This window comes from Rhincodon typus, chromosome 20 (assembly GCF_021869965.1).
Source record: "Rhincodon typus isolate 14 chromosome 20, sRhiTyp1.1, whole genome shotgun sequence".
In the NCBI taxonomy this organism is placed as follows: domain Eukaryota; kingdom Metazoa; phylum Chordata; class Chondrichthyes; order Orectolobiformes; family Rhincodontidae; genus Rhincodon; species Rhincodon typus.
In genome coordinates, this window is record NC_063351.1 from 25927973 (window position 1) to 25948834 (window position 20862).

The window sequence follows — 20862 nt, forward strand, 5'->3', positions numbered from 1 at the left end:
TTTTTCTTGTTATTTTTATACCTGAGAAGTTAAAAGTTCTGTAATCAAGTGGAATTAGCTGTATTGATTCCCAGCTAAAGTGGAATTATGACTTTTAATTATTTTTTATTACTTTTATTAAATCTGATCCACAGTTTATAAGCTGACTCACTATGTTTACACTGCTGCTAATTGAGGTCTGGGCAAAGACAAACTGTGTAGTGTCAATTGAGTGATCTAAATAGACTGACAAGTGTTTCTGTTTGGCTCTGGGCAGCAGTATATTGCCAGATGTTGCACATTTCAAGTCACACTGCAGCTTGTATAGAGTGAGGTTTCATTTTACAGGACTGACAGTTAGAACTGAGAAGAGTAAACTGTTTAGTGATACTCTAAAAATATAACAATCTATCCCAATTTCCTTTCAGCAAGACTTCTACAGGCAAGACCTTCATAGAGCCAATTATTTCTAAGCCAGTTTGTCCATTTAATACCTGTTAATATTTAACCCCTTGAAGGAATCCTATTAGTAGTGCTAATTGCACTAATTCCAGTCCATTTTCACAAATAAAATAATTTTTTTAGCAGATAACTCATAACAAAATCTTTATTGGCTATGACATCATGAAGAAATTGTCAGCCTAATCTCTCCATGGTTTTGACTTCTCAACTATGGTTTACAGCTTGGGGAAGAAAACAGAACTTCCTGCAATTCTACAACACTGCCTTCATTGTATTGCATTTATCAACTAGTGATCACAATGTGATTGAATTCAATGTAGCATTTTTAAGCAAAAAGCATGAATCAACTACTAGAATTTTAGATGTAGGTAATGAGCCGAGTAAGAGACTGTCCACAGTAAACTGGGAAAATCTGCTTGTGGGTAAAACAACTGATGATCAGTGGAAAATATTTATAGAAACATTTAGCAATGTAAAACCAGTTCATATCCCTGAAATAGGAAAGCTTCACTTCACGGAATAAACAGCCATGGACAACGAAAGAAATAAGGGACAGCATAAGATTAAAAGAACAGGCTTACAAAAATGCAAAAGTACAAATGCTGCTAATGGGAAAGATGCAAAGACCATCAAAGAGCCACAAAGCAGTCCGTGAGAGCTACTAAAAGGGATTATGAAACTTGCGAGGGACATTAAAATCAATAAGAATAAATTTTACAGTTTCAGAAAGGCAAAGTGGGTGGTCAGAAGCCTGCTAAAGACTGAAAGTGGGACATTGTCAATGACTTTGGGGAAGTGGCAGACATGTTGAATAATTAATTCAGTACTTACAGTAGAAAGGGAAAATAGCCTGCCAGAAATGCCAGAGAAATTAGTAGTGGATCGGGACTCGGGACTGAGTAAAATTAACCTAAATAAAACATCAGTAATGAGGAAATTAATGGAATTAAACAGTGTCAAATTCCCAGGACCTGATGGTTTCCATCTGAGGATGTTAAAGGAACTAGGGGAGCACATTGTATATGCCCCAGCTATAATCTTTCAGAGTTCCCTTGATACAGGAGGTCTCTCTCTGGATTGGAATATTGCACATTTCTCCGCTTTTTAAGAGGGACGAAAGAAGAAAGGCAGGAAATTACAGAGCAGTTAGCCTAACATCCAAGGTGGCGAAATTGTGGAAGTCTATAATCAATAATCGGATAACTGAAAACCTTGAAATTGTACAGTTAATCAGGGAGAGCCAGTATGGAATCATGATAGTAGGATATCCTGACAAAGCTCATTGAATCTTTTGAAAAGGTGATTTGGGTCGTGGATAGGGGAATATCTGTGGATGTTGTTTATATTGTCTTCCAGAAGGCGTTTGATAGAGTCCCGCATAAGAGAGTCTTGACTAAACTAGAAGCCCATGGAATTAAAGGCAAATTACTGATGTGGCTGGATAATTGGTTGAGTGGCAGACAGGAGAAAGTAGGGATAATGGGTAGGTATTCAAGTTGGTAGGATATGACTTGTGGTATCCCTCAAGGATCTGTGTTAGGGCCTCAATTATTTACATTATTTATTAACAACTTGGATAATGACTTAGAAAGTCATATATCCAGACTTGCTACTGACACATGTTTAGGCAGCGACGTAGGCAGTGTAGGTGATATTCTATCAATATCCCTTTGTAATTTTGTGCTAAGTGAATTGGCAAAATGGTAGCAAATGGAGTTCAGTGTAATCAAGTGTGAGGTTATTAGTTTTGGTTTGGAAAAGGATTGATTGGTGTACTTTCTAGATAGTAGGTAGTTAAATACAGTCTTGTTAAGTTATAAGGAGAGATTATAAAAATTAGGCCTGTTTTCTCTAGAATTCAGAAAGTTAAGGGTGATCTGTTTGAAGTCTTCAAGATAATAACAGGAAAAGGCAGGGTAGATAAAGGTAAACTATTTCCATTTGTTGGATATTCTACAACTAGGGACATTAGTCTGAGAATTCGGTCAGGAGAGATATTAGGAAGCACTTCTACACACAAAGAGTGGTAGAGGTTTGGAATGGTCTTCCACAATTGAAGCTAGCTTAGTTGTTAACTTTAAATCTGAGGTAGATAATTTTTGGTTGAGCAAATGTAGCAATGGATATGGGCTAAATGCAGGTATGGAGTTTGGCCACAGATTGGCCATGATCTCAATGAATGGTGCAACAGGAATGGGGGCTGCAGAATGACCTGTTCCATTTCCTGTGATCCTATTTTCTGTGCTTCTGATGTGGTTTCCAGAATTTATTAATAATCAATTTTATTTGCTAACAAAGGAAAGGACAGCGACTATATAGATGGGACATCTAATATCCTCTAATTTGGAGCAATACACTTGCTGCTCGCACATGTAAATGTAAAAATGAAAATGTAAAATCTGCAAAAAAAAACTAAGTTTTGGATCTACACTTGCTGGAAGAGAAGAGGGCCCATGGCTGCTAAAGCATCCCTGTGTTTTCTGGCCAGACTCTGCCTGGATGCTCGTAATAAGCTCCTTGTATAATTTCATATCTGATGTGTTGGAATGTCAAATATGTGCCCATTTCTAACTGAACTTTGAGAGGCGCTAATCAGGTACTCGTGGAGACTGAAGTTGTCAATGAATTGGCCTTCTTTTGACTACTTGCTGTAGTTGAATAATAATTTCTCCTTCTCTGTAGGTTCTAAATGAGGCAGTGGGGGCATTAATGTACCACAATATCACTCTGACCAGAGAAGACCTGGAAAAGTTCAAAGCATTGCGAATAATTGTACGGATAGGCAGTGGTTATGATAACATTGACGTTAAGACTGCAGGAGAGCTCGGTAAGTTAAGTCCAAGCATTGCTTTTAGCGGATATCTTTTAGTAAGCTTATTTGTAAAATCTGATTTACGGAGTCATGTTTAAGTCAGCAATGGAGCAGATGTTGTTGTGTCAGCGTGGATTGCTTTTGTAATTTATTAAAGGAGAAAATAAAATGCTGTATGTGCATGAGGTGCCATCACAGTCAATGGAAAATGTACCAACACGTTCCTGGGCAATACTGGTCTGGGAAGAGAGCAGAAAGTGACAGATTATCTCAGCAATCCGTCCCCACCTCTAGTCATAGAGAACCTCATAAACACAATTAAAAAGAATGCAGTATGTTCTGTTTTAAAATAGTCACAATTTGTTAACAAAAATGCATGGCCTTAAGAACTAACCTCACATCAGTTGTATTTGCATCTGCTAAATATGACCTTCAAGAACATTAAAATTTTGCATAGGACTTTTCATAGAGATGATGAGAATGCTGAGAAATGGAATAGCTTTGCATCAATAGAAGAAACAAAGTAAAACTGAAGACAAACAGTTGTGGGGAGTGGGTGCAGCATACATGCATCAAATATCTTGTAAAATCATGTAACTACTCCTTACATAAGTGAGGGGGATCATTTCATACATCCAGCCCCATTTCTGCAGAAACAGCTAGACGTGGCTATGTCACTCCCAAAACTATTTTAATGTATTTCTTGCCACTTTCCCATTATAAACATCAAAACATTTATCTGACCATTATCGGCAGAGCCACTGTCATTTAAATTGTCAGGACATCCCTACTTAGATGCCTCCATCGCTCCCATTGTTAAAACCGCCAATCTCAACTTTTGTAGCTTCTCCTAAACATTCTGATAGATGAGTACAGTTTAATGGTCATGGTTCCAAAAATGTCCTGTGAATATTGTTTAAAACCTAGTTCAAGCCACCAGAAGACATTCCCTGTGTTACTCCTTGTCAATTCGGTGTTGGATACCAGCTTATGGTTGTCTTGCATTGCCACTTCTTGTCCAGAGACACCTCAGTGGTACAGTCTCCATTGCTCTCAGTTGTAATTGTTAGATTTTCAACTGGTAATTACTTTGTCTGAAATGGAAATGACACTTGCATTTCCAACCTGAACTGACTTATTGGAAAAGAATCAAAATGATCGCAGTTTGGCTTTGAGACCCCTTGTCTATTGCTGCTCCTAATTATTTATCCTTCTGCGGTTGAATAGCTGCTGACATCCACTCAATGAACTCACACGTGATGATTTGTCACGTGCTCGGTAGATGTAACTATAGATTTGTATCTCGAAAGAAGTCAGCACTGGATTCTCTTTTAAAAAAAAAGATTTGTTCCAAGCTATGCTGCCAACTGTGGCCATTTTAGTCTTTTTTTTTAAAGCATAATTCTAAATTAGTTAAAACCCTGATCTACTCCATTTGTCAAAGTGATAAAAAAGCGCAGAATTGAAGTACTTTTAGCCTTATTTTAATCATCTGCAAAAAAATGAAAATATTGAACCTTTGCCCCTCTCTTAAGCAATAGACACATCATGTTTCAGACTTTCACTTCCCTCTCAAAGGCCTTTTCCAGATATTAGTGCTGCAATGCAGGATAAAACATCTTCATGGGAAGCACAAAAAATGGGATGAGTACTAATAGTCAGTAAAACCTAGTTCAAGGAACCAGAAGGCATTCCCTGTGTTATATTTTGTGAACTCCGTGTCAGATACCAGCTTGGAACACGGACAGAGGATTGACGAGTTCTCCAGGAAACAAGAACTTGTTTTCCAAAGTTAAACAAGCAATGTATTTCAAAAGAAATATATATGATCGTTTTGCATAAATACCTTTTAAGAATCTAACTTCTGGAACCATGTAGTTATTTAGTCTAGATTACTATTCGTAAAGAAGACTTGTGCCAAATTAAAGGTCACCAGAGTGAATTGGCACTGTGCCATTTAATAAACTGTACTTTCTGTTAGAAACAGCCCAGACTTCTTGTTGATGCTTACAAGATGCTGCTTTAAGTGTATGCCAGATTAAAAACTGAACAAAGAGTCCTGTTGTAATGTCTGATCTTCTTGCAAAAGGATACATTTTCAAGTGTAAAGATGCACTTTAGTTGGTTGTTACCTAAATATTTTGCTTGATATGTTTGCTGTGTAATGCACTAAGCTAATTGGTTACATACATTTCCTGGACCTAAAATTTTTGCACAGTTTATTCCTATTAAGTAACTGTATTGTCTACATAGACAAACTAGGGAGGCACCAGGATGATAGGACTAGCCGAAGCTATTGCATTAAGAAATTTGATCTGTGCAGTTGGAAACGTGTAATCCAAATGCGAGTTTGCTGTCATCAATACAATAAATATATAACAAGTGAAAATTCAGAATGATTTTTCTTCACACTGAATGATTTTGTATGAAAAGCTCATGTTTGAAGAAACATCAACACACTTACTGAAAAATCAGATACATATTTCTGCTTGCATCCACGATAATTCTGGTTACCCATCAAATCTTGTAAAGTGGAATGTCAGTTCTAACATACTATGCATTCGTCTCAACATAAAGTCTTTGCTCTATTATTAATTTGCCAGAGTTATTGTTCATATACCACTTTAATGTGTTGAAGTGGTGTGGCAATGAATCAAGTTGTGAACTGTTACTCATTGCTGGTTGAGAGGTAGATAATATTACACATAGTAGCACTGTTAGTTAACTGTAATGTGTTTACCACAAATCTTGATTTAATTTTTTTGATGAAGTAACAGAAATGATAGATGAATTATGCAGTTGGTGTGGTATAAATGAATTCCCAAAAGGCAATTCATAAAGTACCATATAATGGAATTACCGACAGGTTTGAAGCCCATGGAATAAAAGGGACAGTGAACAGTGTGAATACAAAGTCGACTGAGTCATAGGAAACAAGAGGAGGTTGTGCACGATTGTTTATAAGAGTAGAAGATGTGTCATCAGGTTCCCAGGAGCTGAGGCCATGTTTTACTTACAATGATGACTTAGACTTCTCTGTACAGGGCACAATTTCACAATTTTCAGATCGTATGACACCTGGATGTATTGTTAAAAGCGAGGATAGAGATAAACTTTAAGAGGATATAGGTTATTGGAATGGGTGGACACTTAGCAGATGAAATTTAATCTCGAGAAATGTGATGTGACGCACTTTGTTAGGAAACCAAGAAGAGGCAATATAAAATAAAAAGTACAATTTTATGAGGAGGTCAGGAGCAGAGAGACCTGGGAATATGTACATGCCAATTTTTGAAGGTGGCAAAGCTGTTTGAGAAAGTGGCTAAAAAGGTTTATGCGATTGTGTACTTTATAAGTGGTGGCATTGAGTATAAAAACAAAGAAGTTATGATGATATTTTATAAAACTCCACTGCTGAAGTATTTTTTCTATTATTGAGCACACTTTAGGAAGATATGAAGGCTTTGGAGAGGGTGCTGAAAGGTTTACCAGAATTATTCCAGGGATGAGAAACTTAATTTACATGAATAGACTGGAGAAGCTGGTATTGTTCTCCTCAGACATTGAGAGGAGGTTTGATAGAAGTGTTCAAAATCATGGGGTTCTAGACAGAGCTGATAGAAACTGTTGTCATTGGTGGAGGGGCTGAGAACACAACTCCAATTATAGTGATTGGCAAAAGAGCCAATAGGCGACATGAGGAGAAGCTTTTTTACACAGTGAGCATGTACTGGCAGAGAATGTGCCAATGACTGATATCACTGGGATTTTCTAAGGTGAAGAGAGAATTTGTACCAGGGTATAGGAGAAGGAAAGTGGAATGAGACCAGCAGACAGTTGGCACAGAGATAATGGACTGAATGGCCTCCTTCTGTGCTGTAACCGTCTTATGGAGAATGAGGCAGGTTGGCCCTGATAATAAACGATGTAAGAAAGAAATGATAAAGATTAGAGGCAAAGGCAGTAGGGAGAAAGGATTGTAGCCCAGAAAATGGGAATATTGAATCAGTATGAGTGGATATAACAAACGTCAGAAAACACTGGTGACCGTATAAGCCCCCAAACTTGGTTTAGTGCTGGACATAGTATGAATTAAGGAATTAAAGGAGCATAAAACAAGCCTTATACAATAGAGCAATGTCCATAATCATCTTATGGATAAGCTGAGTTGCAGAAGTATGGTGGTGGAAGAAGACAACTGGATGGAATGCGTGTTCTAGTACAATATATAGAAAAAACAGCTAGGGAACTAGACTATTTTAGACCTTGCATTGTCTGATAAGACTGCATTTATTAATTTTCTTATAGTTAAACATCTCTGTGGAACAGTAGTCATAATGTAATAGAATTTCATCTTGGGTTTGAGAGGAATCTTGTTAATCATAGAACTATCTAATCATACAGTACGCATAAGAGGCCCTTTGGCCCATGGATTCTGCACTGACAAAAACTGCTCTAAATCTATGCTCGTCCCATTTTCCAGCACTTGGCCCATAGCCTTCACTTTTATGATATTTTCAGATGCTTGTTCAAGTGCTTTTTGAAGGTTGTGAGGTTTCCCGCCTCAAATACCCTCCCAAGCAGTGCATTCTTACCACTCTCTGGATGAAAACAAAATCCTGAAATCTCCTCTAAACCTCCTGCCTTTCACATTAAAATGATGTCCCTTTGTTATTGACCCTTCAACTAAAGAGAACAGCTGTTTTCTATCCCCCATGTCCATGCCCCCCATAATCATGATACAATTCAACCAGGACCCTGTCAGCCTTCTCTGCTGTAAAGAAAACCACCTGAGCTTATCCAGCCTCTCTTCAGAGCTAAACAGCTCCAATTCCTGGTGAACCTCTCTGTAATCTCTCAAGTGCAATCACATCCTTCCTGTAGTGCGGAGACCAAATCTGTACACAGTACTCCAGTTGTGGCCTAACCAAAGTTTTACGTACAGTTCCAACAAAACCTCCCTGCTTTAATAATCTATGCCACAACTGGTAAAGGCAGGTGTTTGCCACCTTAACTACCTATTAACCAGTCCTGCTGCCTTCAGCAATTTGTGAACAGGCATCCCAAGATCTCTCTGTTCCTTTGAACCTCCCAGTGTCATGGCGTTCATCGAGTACTCTCTTGTCTTGTAACTTCCAAACTGCATCACCTCACATAATAGTAGATAAACACTGGCAAAAAATGTTCTAAAATATCATTATTCTCAACAAATCTACGTTCCCTTGAAGAATAAAAACTCTGTTGGAAAAGTGGTATGTCTACATCTAACTAGTTCAAGAATCACAAAAGTCTTACGGAAGGGTTTAGAGGCATTTGGGCCAAATGCTGGCAAATAGGACTATATTAATTTAGGATATCTGGCATGGATGAGTTGAACTAAAGGGTCTGTTTCCTTCAGTACATCTCTATGACTCTATGATTAAGGACACCATTTGGCCCATCCATCCTACACCAGTTCTTCAAACAAGCATCATTACCTTGTGCCGTTCTCCCATACCCTTGCATATTTTTTTTCAAATAATCTTCTGGTGCCCTCTTAGATGCCTCGATGGATTCTACCTCCACCATATTTCCAGGCAGTGCATTCCATACTCTAACTACTGGCTTAAGGTTTTTACAAAGATTTGTAGCTCAGGTTGTGGACGAGGTTGTTGACTTGCTCGCTGAGCTAGCTTGTTTTCGTTCAGACGTTTCGTCACCATGCTAGGTAACAAACACTCACAAGGATTAAAGACCCCATACCCACGACATGCAGATCCAACATAGTTTACAAAATACCATGCAGCGATTGCCGCAAGCATTATAACAAGCCATCAGAATACACGAACATCAGCTAGCAGCAAAACAACACAACAAACTTTCACTAACATCAGTACACTCAGACAATGAAGGCCATCAGTTTAACTGGGACAAGGTAACCATAGTAGCCCAAGCCAAACATAGACATGCATGGGAACTCCTAGAGGCATGGTTCTCCACCCATAATGCAATCAACAAACACATAGAATTGGACCCCATATACAAACCTATACAGAACAGCACCAGAAATGACACTACTCACTATAATGGACGAGACAGTATAAATACCAAGTGGAGTAGAACAATATTGCTTCATCGGAGGGCTCACTGACGATGTTACCTAGCATGGTGATGAAACGTCTGAACAAAACAAGCCAGCTCAGCAAGCAAGTCAACAACCTCTAACTACTTGCAGATTGAAAAAAATATTTTTAGTTAAAATCACCTTTGCTTATTTTGTAAAGCATTTTAAATCTAAGCATTCTCATTCTTGTTCCTTTTACAAGTTTTTTCCCTATCTGTTATATCCAGCTCACTAGTGATTTTGGAAACCTTTATGAGATCTCCTCTTAGCCATCTTCTCGCCCAGGAGAACAGTCCCAACATCTTCAGAACTATCCTCAGAACTGAAGTTCCTCATCCCTGGAACCATTCTTGTAAATCATTTCTGCACTCTCTCTAGTGCATTCACATCTTTCCTGTAATGTGATGTCCAGAACTGTACACAGTACTCTAGCTGAGATCTGACAAGGCACAAGTTCAACTTCACTTCCTTTATTTTGTACAATATGCCCCTATTTATAAAGCTAGGATACAGTGTGCTTTACTCACTGCTCTCTCTATTTGACAACTTCAATCATCTGTGCACATATACATCCAGGTCCCTCTGCTTTTGCACCCTTTGTAAAATTGTAGCCCCTATCTTGTAAAATATGTTAAAGCAAATACTAGATTAAAAGAAGCAGCTTATAATGTTGCCAAGAGGACTATTAAGCTACTGGTAAATAAGAAATTGGTAAAGAGAGAGAAAATAGAAAGTAAGTTATCAAGCAATACAAAACAGATTTTAAAACTTTAGCCAGTATGTAAATAGAGAGTAGCAAAAGTAAATGTATGCTTCTGAAGGCAGAGGCAAGAGAAATTTGAATGGGTGATAAGGAACTGACAGCGATTCCTATTGCACATGTTGAGTCTATCTTCTTAGTACAACATACCAGAAATAATGGAGAATGAAGGGTCTAATGGGAGTAAGAACTTACAGTAATTAATATAAGTCAATCAAAAGTACTGGTAAAATTAATGAGCTAAACTGAAAGCTGACAAATCCACTGGTCATAATGGCCTACATCCTATTACAGAAGTGTCTTTAGAAATTAATGGGAGGAGTGTAGAAATCAAAATTTAGTAAGATCTTCAGCACATCATCTGCAGTCAGATAAGTGGAGATAATAGGCTTGAATAGGAAATCAGATTTTGTTTTATATATTCATTCATGGGATGTGGGCATTGCAAGCTAGGCCAGCATTTATTTTCACCCTGATTGCCCAAAGGGCAGTTCAGATCAATGATATTGCTGTGAGTCTGGAATCACATGTAGGCCAGACTAGGTAAGGATGGCAGATTTCCTTCCAAGAAGGATATTAGAGAACCAGATGGATTTTTCTTAAAATTGACACTGGTTTCATGGTCATCGTTAGACTCTTAATTCCACATTTTTAATTAAATCCAAATTCCATCATCTGAATTTCACATATATATACAATTACTTGGCCACTTTGTGATAGTTTACAGCCAACAGTTTGGAAAAAGTATATATATATATATATATATTTAAAAATGCCTTAAAACCATGCTACAAACAGTTGGTTGAATAGAGCAGAAAAGCAGTGGAGCAGGGAACGTTGAAGGGATGACCAGAGTTACATGTGGCACTGTTATACATTGTCAAGTTGACTGAATTAAAAGCTGTGATCTAGACTAGGAATGTACAGTCAGAAGTATATTTTAAAAATGTCTTCAGATGCTTGGATATAATATTTCAATTGGGGCAAATTTTTACAGTCCCCACAATGGGTGTGCTCACCACCACTTTCTCAAGGGCAACAAACGATGGGCAAGAAATGCTGGCCAGCCAGCGACACCCACATCCCAATGAATAGAGAAAAAAAATCTGAATCCCCTCACTGACATATATTTTTGCTGCAGCAACCTGCTACTACTTTCATCCTTGTTTCCTCACTTAGTCTCTCTCAGATACTGAACCTTCATTCTCCAAACCCCACCCCCATCCCAACAATCTCTTCCTTGCTGTCACCTTATCCCAACTTTATTTCTTATTCTACTGTCTTGTGCGGCACCACTGCTGTCTGGTCTTTGCTGGTCATGCTTTAAGCCACCGAGATCGCACGCTCTGGAATTTTAGCTCTACAATCCTTCACTTCTGCATTTCCCTCTGTTCCTGTGTTACCCTCTTTAAAACTCACTCACTTCTTTGATCAAGCTTTTAATCCCATCTCCATTTGTAAAATTAGTCAACATTACTAGATGCCCAAGCAACCCATAATCATTGTTTATCTTCCATACAGGCAGTACTCTTAATCCATTTTGTGACCTTTTACTCTTCTATCCTCTATTCCTTCATTTTCCCATGTCACCCATTCCTAAAAGTTAGCGTGGTCTCTTCTCCAGTTGCTAGCATTCAACAGAACATCATTCTCTGTGTATAAAGAAATTGCTGTGCTGTCTTAAATTAATGTGGTGCATTTAACCTCCTTCCCCTGATTCTGGATTTTCCAAACAATTGAAAAGTTTCTTTCTATTTTCTCTGTCCCCACCCTTAGAATTGTAATCACCTTCACCAAATTGTCTTATAATTGTCTGAGTTTTAGTTCATATTTGTATTTACATATGCAAGGCAGCGATTCTTTCCTCACTGGCTCAGCATTAATTTTTTTTATTATCATTCCCTGGCATGGTTTTCTATTTTTACGACAGTCCTTAGATATAATAAAACCACTTGCTGTGACAGTTGTCAGATGGTAATTAACTGATATATCGCATAAGAAATTGTGGTTTCCAGTTTCTGTTCAAGTAATGGAAATAATCAGTTGTCAGGTTTAGTTAATTTAACTGTAGTGATCCTCCTCCCCATCCCATATTGTTGATGGTCATACTTTCATAGTAGAGGTGAACTTCCGTTGATGATAGAATGTACTTAAAGGCAACATTGTGCACCTTTGACATTTCATTAAACACCACACCTTTCAGGAATGTTTTGTATTTTAATTGCCCAACAAGTAAACATATATAAAGGCTCACATGGAAGCTAAACCTTCCAACTTCTAAATTATCTTGCTGTCTGGTTTGGTTTTTTGCATGTTTGTTATACTGTTTACAATTCCACTTTCCTCCACCCCCTCCCTAATTTAATGATTCTAGTAAGGATGTTAACAGCCCTGCTGTACCTTTAATCAAATGGTCATTTATCATCTTTGAATCATTTTGGGAGTCTCAGCATGTTCCTGGACAGCTGAAACTATACAAGATGCTGGTTAGACACCAGCTGGAATACTGCAAACGGTTTTGGGCCCTTTATGTAATGAAAGATGTGCTGGCTTTGGACACAGTACATAGAAAGTTCATTCACCTAATACCATCTGTGGAGAGATTATCTTGTGAGGAGAGGATGAGTGTGTTGGAATATAGAAGAATGAGAAGTGACCTTATTGACAGATACAAGATTTTGATGGGACTTGATAAGGTAAATGTGGAAAGGTTTTTCCCTTTACAGGAGAGTCGAGGACTGGAGGTCATAATCTCAGAATGAGGGAATGCATATTTACAAAAGAAATGATGAGAAATTTCATCTCTCAAAGGTAGTGAATCTGTGGAATTATTTACCGTAGAGGACTGTAGAGTGTGAGTCATTCAGTATATTCAAGGCTGAGCTAAACAAATATTTAATTGGTAAAGGAATCAAAGGTTATGGCGAAAAGGCAAGAAAGTGGAATTAAGGATTATTGGATCAGCATGATCTCATTAAATGGTGGACTAGGCTTGATGGGCTGAATGAATCTCTCCATCCATGGTTTGCTTGTTTGCATGTGAAAATTCATGGGTGTTTCATCCGTGTTGCCAATGTAATACAATGGGTTCTTATATTTTTTTTAGCTGTATGATGATGTATCATTGGAAAGTTGGTAATTTTGGTACTGGTGGTGTTCTGTCAGAACCCTAGACATTCTTGACTCATTCTGATAGATGCTTCTAGTTCAGGCCAGTTGCTGGTACCTGTTTTCAGGGCGCATTAGGTCTTGGGCATCTTCTTGATGAAGAAGGATTCCTTCTTACATTATCACGCCAGATTTTCACCAATAACAAATTCCCTCAGCTATTTGACAAGTTAACAAATTTTAACTTGAAACAAGCTTTGTACTTGTTTCCCTTTATGAGAGGATTCACTTCTGTTTGGTGTTTGCCACCTGGATCTGTTCTGTGTGGGTGTCTTAAAATCCCACATACCATCTTGGCAATGTAGCCCATATTGACTGCTTGATTCCACTTGCCAACTTATACGGTGAGTAAGTATTTCTGAGGTAAAAAATTGAGGCTGACTCCTTATACAAGTTTAATATTTCTGAGCAGAAAAGGTGGGAGAATTTGACCTGCATGCCAAGTTTGGGCCTAAACTTTGTTTGGGGCTGAAGAACTGAAATTGGCTTAAATTGCTTGATTTTTGGTACATTTTTGGGTGCCTTTCAGTTAAGAGAAAGATAGGTAGAGCTGTTGGACCAGAGTTGACTTGGAACCAAACATATAAGCATCGAAGCATGTTAACTGGGGGAAACTGCAAAGCGTTAAAACAGTTAGAGTTGTAGCTACGTTATTCCCCAGTGCTTTCTCTTTTCTTTTAATATAGTCTACAACTGGTATAGAGAAAGATATTTTATATTACTTAACTGTATGGGACTGACCTCTGCAGCTCTGCTAGACTTCAGCTTGCACACGTACGACAGATGTACACAGAATCTGACAGATTCGAAGAGTGTAAATATCCCCTCAGGAATGCCGATTCTTCGGAGGTCGAAGCATTTACCACTTACCGCTGTTAGTTACAAACTGCAGCTGCAGCTGCAAGCATCAGCCTGCCAGTTTGCTTTCAAGTGACAGTGATGGATTGTAATGGTTTCTAAGACTAGCAGGGAAACTGGAGTCAGTGTGATACTGTATTGCATTCCCATTATTATTACATTCTGCCTGTACAACAAATACAGAATTAACAGGGTTGTGGCATTTAAATATTGATATAGAGCTCACCACTTAGTGAACAATACACTCAGCGGTGCATTTTACATGTTGTAACTAATACAATAAATGCCTGCAGTTGTTCATTCTGTTTTCAGCATTATTTATGTGTCCTCACAGCGTGGGCACATAGTTTATTGACTCTTTTGACTCCCTGTACCGTGCAGTGACAACACACGGGATTATGGGCTAGTTTGTGTTCTTTTGGTGTCACCCAATTCTCCTGCAGGTAAAAGGCAACACTGAAAGACTGGTTACTTTGGGTACTGAACTGATGGCAGCAGTGGTTCAAAGGATCGCTGTCAATCTGCTCAACCCAGCACCCCTGCCACAATGTTAGAAAGTGTATGCAGGGAGCAATACTGAAACGGTACTGTAGAAAATAGTCGTATACTTTTCTCTCTAGTTCCTTGATCCTCACAGACCTTTGACAATGTTACCATCGAGCAGGTTTTTTGGGGGTTGTGTTAGAGTGTCACAGGCACAGGCGTTAACCAAGTATTTTCAAAGCCTTCTCCCTTTTCAGAGGGAAAAGGACCTTCTGCAGTGGTCAGGCTCTGACTGAGGAAACCTTTTTGATTTCTGGAGAATCTGGCAATGTCTTGCTCTTAGAAAACGCAAGGACAGCTATATGCACTGTAGCAAATGGACTTTCAATGTGATACAATGCTTATGAATTCCGAAACTTTACTGTACTGGGATGTCCAGTTAAAAGATCATTCACTCTCATTTGCTGACAGCTATTACCACCTTCTTTTAAAAAAAAATGTACATTTCAACTTTCAACAATCCACATGTGAATACCGAGTCAATACCAGCTTAACCCCTTTTCAACTGACGACATTGACTTCTTATCTGAGTCTGGTTCCAACAGTCTGGATGCCCTCTGACAGTTTGTCCGAATTCACATTATTCGCAACTGATGCTTGGCAGCATCAGAAATGTGCACTTATACAGCTTATAAATGTGGATGAACATCCCAGTACCTGCACAGAGACATGAGAAATAAAGATATCAAATCAAAGATGGAGGGATTAGAGAATAAGCTGGAATCGAAGAAGACGGGTGGAAATGCAAATGGCATCCAGTGTATGAAACTGTCGTGTTATTTCCCAGTAAAGTAAGGTAAAATCACCTTAGTGACTGGGGACATAGGGCCATTCTCTCATTAGAGAGAGATGACTGGTGGTGGTTTAATGTGAGGGTTTATCATGCCTTGGGTGAGGAGTGAGGTTGAGAATACAGTGCCTTCATGGCAATCTCAGCTGGTATGGGAATTGAACCCACTCTGTTGGTACCATGGTACATAGCAAACAAGCCATCCAGCCAACTGAGCGAACGTATCCCATTTTCTAGTAGAGAGATCATGAATTGCATTGGTCACTGCTTCAGAGCACATTGCTTCTGATGGCTTAGTTAACAAAAATAGCATCATTACAGAAATAAATCATACAACAAGGCCCTAGATTTAATCCACAGACTTATTTCAATGAATAACTTCCAAACCAGCACAGCGCTAGGCTCATAAGACTGTTTTTGTGCTAACGTCATTGTGACCATAACCTTGCCGAGGATGTCCAATTTGTTCCTGTTCCGAATGGGTTATCCCCAAACTCTGAAGCTCATGGGTGACGAGGGTCTGAACTGTTTGTTGCAACTAAGTTAATATAAAAAGGATCCCTTCCATTATGGATATCTCTCTCCCAGACCCAAATGAACTTGTATTTTGGAAGGAGACAATTTAAGCAGCCTTTCTTGAATTAACAAATGGAGTTCAGTAATTACTAAACACAAGAAGAATTGGTAATATGACACACGTTCATGCAGCTTAGAAATAAGACGTGAGGCAAAAGGATAAATGTTAAACAGACAGGTGTTTGGATCAGTCTGTGAATTGTTCATGAACAGTGAACAGTGGAACATTACAGCCATTGCAGTGAATTAGTGTTGACATTGGCAGGTGAACAGCTTTGCGGATTGTTTGAGATCGTATAGTTCTGTTCATCTTTGACTATTATTGAATTCCATCGTTCATGGTTAGAGAGAGTCCTTTGTTATTCTGTTTTGTTTTTGACTGGTTAGTAGCACTTCAAGTGAGAAAGAGTCTTCACACAGCGGTAACTAGGCAATGGTTCTTCACCTATGGCTATCACAGCATGCTGTGATCGAACCCAGGCTGGTACACATGAGAGCGCTCAGTCCCACAAATCCACTCTAGTAGAGTTGAAACTGGCTTTCTAAACCCTGTCGTGGTGTGTTCTTCAAAGGGAAAACCCAAAACATGGGAAGATAATCTGCAGATGGTGGCTTGCTGTTGAGCAGGACTTATCAGCCCTTTTTATCTTTGGAGTCACCAGACATCACAGTATGATCTATTTGAAGTTTCTTTGGCACCATTAGATGTAACAATCCATCGGTCCCACACACAAGTTTTTTTACGCTTCCAGTTATTGTTTCTGTAGCAATTTTCTTGTTTAAAAAAACACATTTTGGAATTAAAGACTAAAAATGTCCACAGCACTCTATGGTTCTGACTCATGGTGATAACAATATAAACCCGTGGCTTTCAATCCTGATGGCTAAGAAATAGGCAATTTTGTCACTGAGTGAATACACAATCTGTCTCACATCCTTTTCATCTCAACTGAACAGTGGACTAATGGAAACTGTCTAGATTCAATATGAGGAATAGTGCACATGGAACCACAGCTCAATATAAGCCTGCATCTTCAGGCAATGAGTGGAGAAGTTGGAGAGAAATTGAAGGAAACAGAATGGATTTGCTGTCATTTGAAACACCTGATTTCAAAACAAGCCAATGAAATCAGAGGAATGTAGTTCAAGTACATTACAGAAAAATAATGAAGGTAAAGAAACCTAAAAGTGAAAACACAGTTAATGAATAAATTGCCTACAACAGAAGCAGAAATGGCTGAGAAATTCAGAAGGTCTGGCAGCATCTGTGGGGAGAAAGCAAAGTTAATGTTTTAAGTCCAGTGACTCTTCATCAGAATAAATTGCCTACTTCAGTTTCACATGAGAGTTGGGGAGTTGTGGGCTGCGGGATTTCCTCATTTATATTTTACACCAGGAAACACCGCTAGCATTTGCTTGTTATTGATGCTCAATACATGCTCAATATTGCATTTCATTAGATTTAATTTTGGCTTTCCTTCCTTTTCCCTCTCCTAATATGCTTCTCTTCCTCTTATGCAGGGATTGCAGTATGTAACATCCCAGCAGCAGCAGTGGAGGAGACAGCTGATTCCACCCTCTGTCATATTCTGAACTTATACCGGCGGAACACTTGGCTATACCAGGCACTGCGTGAGGGAACCCGGGTGCAGAGCGTGGAGCAGATCCGAGAAGTAGCATCAGGAGCAGCAAGGATCCGAGGGGAGACTCTGGGACTAATTGGTTTTGGTAAGCACTGTGTGATAGGACTGTGTTTCGAAGGTGAAGATAAAGCTGCTTTCTCCCTCTGATGAAGAGCTTGTTGACACAGGTTCATAACCTAAAATCTTTTACCATGATACAGAGGAACATCTAACTATTGCAAGTGAGTGTTCATTTGTTATTCATTATCATTGTGAAAATGAAGATATTGTTTAATCACTTTCAGAGCCAACATTCTTAATTGTTGTATTCAAATTCAGTGGATAGCATTTTCAGTTGAAGTAGCAAAGGATTTATCCAATCATACTGTTAGTTCTGCTTCATAAGAAAGTTCTAATAAATTAAAAGTGGCAGCCGTTCTTTGTTGTTTCTAACCCTGGTACCTCTTCCCATTGGATATGGGTTGGCAGGGAAACAACAAGGGATTAATAATGTAGCCAGGTTCCAAAGATATCATTGGAACTCAATATGCATATTTAAACAAGGAGCCCAGTAACTCTGGGCATTTGCCCCTGGTACTTTCAACTTACAAATCTAGCTGACAGCATTAGGGCAGGTCAGCAGGTAGTTCTCTGGCTGTATTTTAAACGCTCTGTTTTCAACTTCATACATTTGATTCTTGAGATGGGTATCGAACTTTATATTTACAAAATGATTCAGACCAGCTATTTTCATTGCTGTAACATTGCTCAATTATATACAACTGAATACATCTACAGCTCAAACTCTTATCCATGCTGTTGTTACCTCTAGACCTGACGATTACAACCCATTCTAGCTAATCTCCCACTTTCAGCCTTTTCTAAACTTGACTTCATCCAGGCTCTGCCTGTGTTTTAATCTCGTCTAGTCCCCTATTGCTCCCTTTCCTCACTGACCTTGCATTGACTCCAGGTCAAGCAACATCTGATTTTAAAATTTCCATCAATGTTTTCAAATCTATCCATGACCTCTGCCCCTCTATATCTTTGTAATCTCCTCCCACCATGCAACTCTCTGAGGTGTTTGCATTAATTTAGTTCTGGTGTGTTGTGCATTCTCAATTATAATTGCTCTACCATTGGTAGCTGTGCTATTCATTACTTTGGCCTTTCTGCCTCTCCATCTAGTTTTCCTCCTTAAGACATTTGAAGCATACCCCTTTAACCAAGTTTTTGCCATCTGACCTAATATCTCTGTGCGTCCTTGTTTTGTATTGCTCCAGTGAAGCACCTTGAGAAGTTTCATTAAACTAAAGGTGCACTGTAATTATGGGTGGTTGTTGTCCAATTCTGGGCAGTGATGAAGGTTTTAAAATTGACTTAACTTTATTAGATGCTGCACTCTATGATGTGTCCAACTCAGTGTCATTTCAATCAATGTAATTGATAGTTTTTTTTTATATTATTCATTCTTTCATGGGATGTAGATGGCAATGGGAAGACCAGCATTTGTTAGCAATCCCAAATTGCCCTGGAGATAGTGATGAGCCATCTTCTTGAATCAAGATAGTCGATTTAGTGAAGGTGGATCCACAGTGCTGCTGGAAACGGAGTTCCAGGATTTTTGGTCCAATGACAGTGAAATACATGATATAAATCCAGATGGACTGTGTGTGGCTTGGAATAGAATTTGCAGGAGATGGTGTTCCTGTGCATCTTCTGCCTTAATCCTTCTAGGCATAGAGCTTGCCAGTTTGGAAGATGCTATCAGAGCACTAACATAGTTTGAATATAAGGGGTCTCCTATATAAATTGGAGGGTCACAAGATTTTGGAACCATCTTTCCCAAAGAGTGGTGGAGGTGGGAATCAAAGGTTATTAAAGATAGGTGGGAATGTGAAGTTGAGGCCACATTCCAAAGTCCCTTGTTGAACGGTTAAACAGTCTAGGGGCACCAAATGCCTACTGCTGCTCTTAATTTGTATGTTCATATGTTTTTAGTAAATTGTATCTCTCAATTTGGTTGATAGTGGAGGATTCGGTGATCATAAAGCATTGAATACCAAGGGTGTTTCTCTATTGGTCATTGGCTGGAACTTGAATCATGTGAATATCACTTGCCACTTATCAATCCAAATCTGAATGCAGAGGCCTGCAGCAGCTGATTTATTAGCAGACTGACTTCAGTACTAATTAATTTTTTTTTCAGAGCAAATTTTGCTAAGAATGAAGATCAAAAGTCAAAATTAATACTGACTTCTGACAAATCTATTTTATATATGTTGCAGAAATGTTTCTGCTGATTGAAAGGTTGATAGTGCTGATCTAATAGAATTACAAAATTAAATGTTGTGGATTTATTTTAGTCTTTAAAATGTCCTATTTACTAGATTGAAGTTGAAATTGAATTTCAATTTGGGAATTGTTGCCAATGTGGGATCATGGAGAAGAGAGGAAAGAATAATGATTAAAGTGATTTAACTTCTACCTGTCACTCTCAGGGTTAGCTCCTGTCTAGAAATATACAACAGTTAATCATTGATGTGTGAAAATAATCCTCTCAGCCAGTACGACTCAGGATATCTTATAGGGTGGAATCCTATTGGAGCCTGAGTGACTTGGGCTATTACAAGGTTTCTGGCAGAATCCGTAAGTCCAGAAAGGCAGATCTTGATATCAAGAGCATCTTGCTCCATCTTTTATGTATTTGCCAAATGGCAAGGCAAGTTTCTCACTAGGCAGCAGTAGTTGCCAATTAAGAGGGATAATTGCTTGTCAGATGCCTTATTAACAGCCCAACTAATCTCATTAATATTCAGATTCCTATTTTAACAAACACACTAATGAAGATGAGATAGTAGGAACTGCAGATGCTGGAGAATCCGAGACAACAAGGTGCAGGGCTGGATGAACACAGCAGGCCAAGCAGCATCATAGGAGCAGAGAGGCTGACGTTTCGGGCCTAGACCCTTCATCAGAAAAGGGGGAGGGGAAGGGGGTTTTGAAATAAATAGGGAGAGAGTGGGAGGCGGATAGAAGAGGGATAGAGGAGAGGATAGGTGGAGAGGAAACAAACAGGTCGAAGAGGCGGGGATGGGGCCAGGAAAGGTGAGTGTAGGTAGGGAGTTAGGAAGGGGATAGGTCAGTCCAGGGAGGACGGACAGGTCAAGGGGGCGGGATGAGGTTAGT

General features: G+C 38.9%; 1 protein-coding gene across 7 annotated transcripts in view; it reads left to right on the forward strand.

Moving 5' to 3' along the window:
- Positions 1 to 20862, forward strand: part of LOC109934160 (C-terminal-binding protein 2) — a 271333-nt gene that overhangs the window by 219612 nt on the left and 30859 nt on the right. For all 7 annotated transcript variants that reach the window (XM_048608970.1, XM_048608972.1, XM_048608971.1 and 4 more), the window contains 2 exons: positions 3124 to 3268; positions 17573 to 17779. In XM_048608970.1, the coding sequence (XP_048464927.1) occupies positions 3124 to 3268; positions 17573 to 17779 (352 nt within the window). The remainder of the gene's footprint in view (positions 1 to 3123; positions 3269 to 17572; positions 17780 to 20862) is intronic.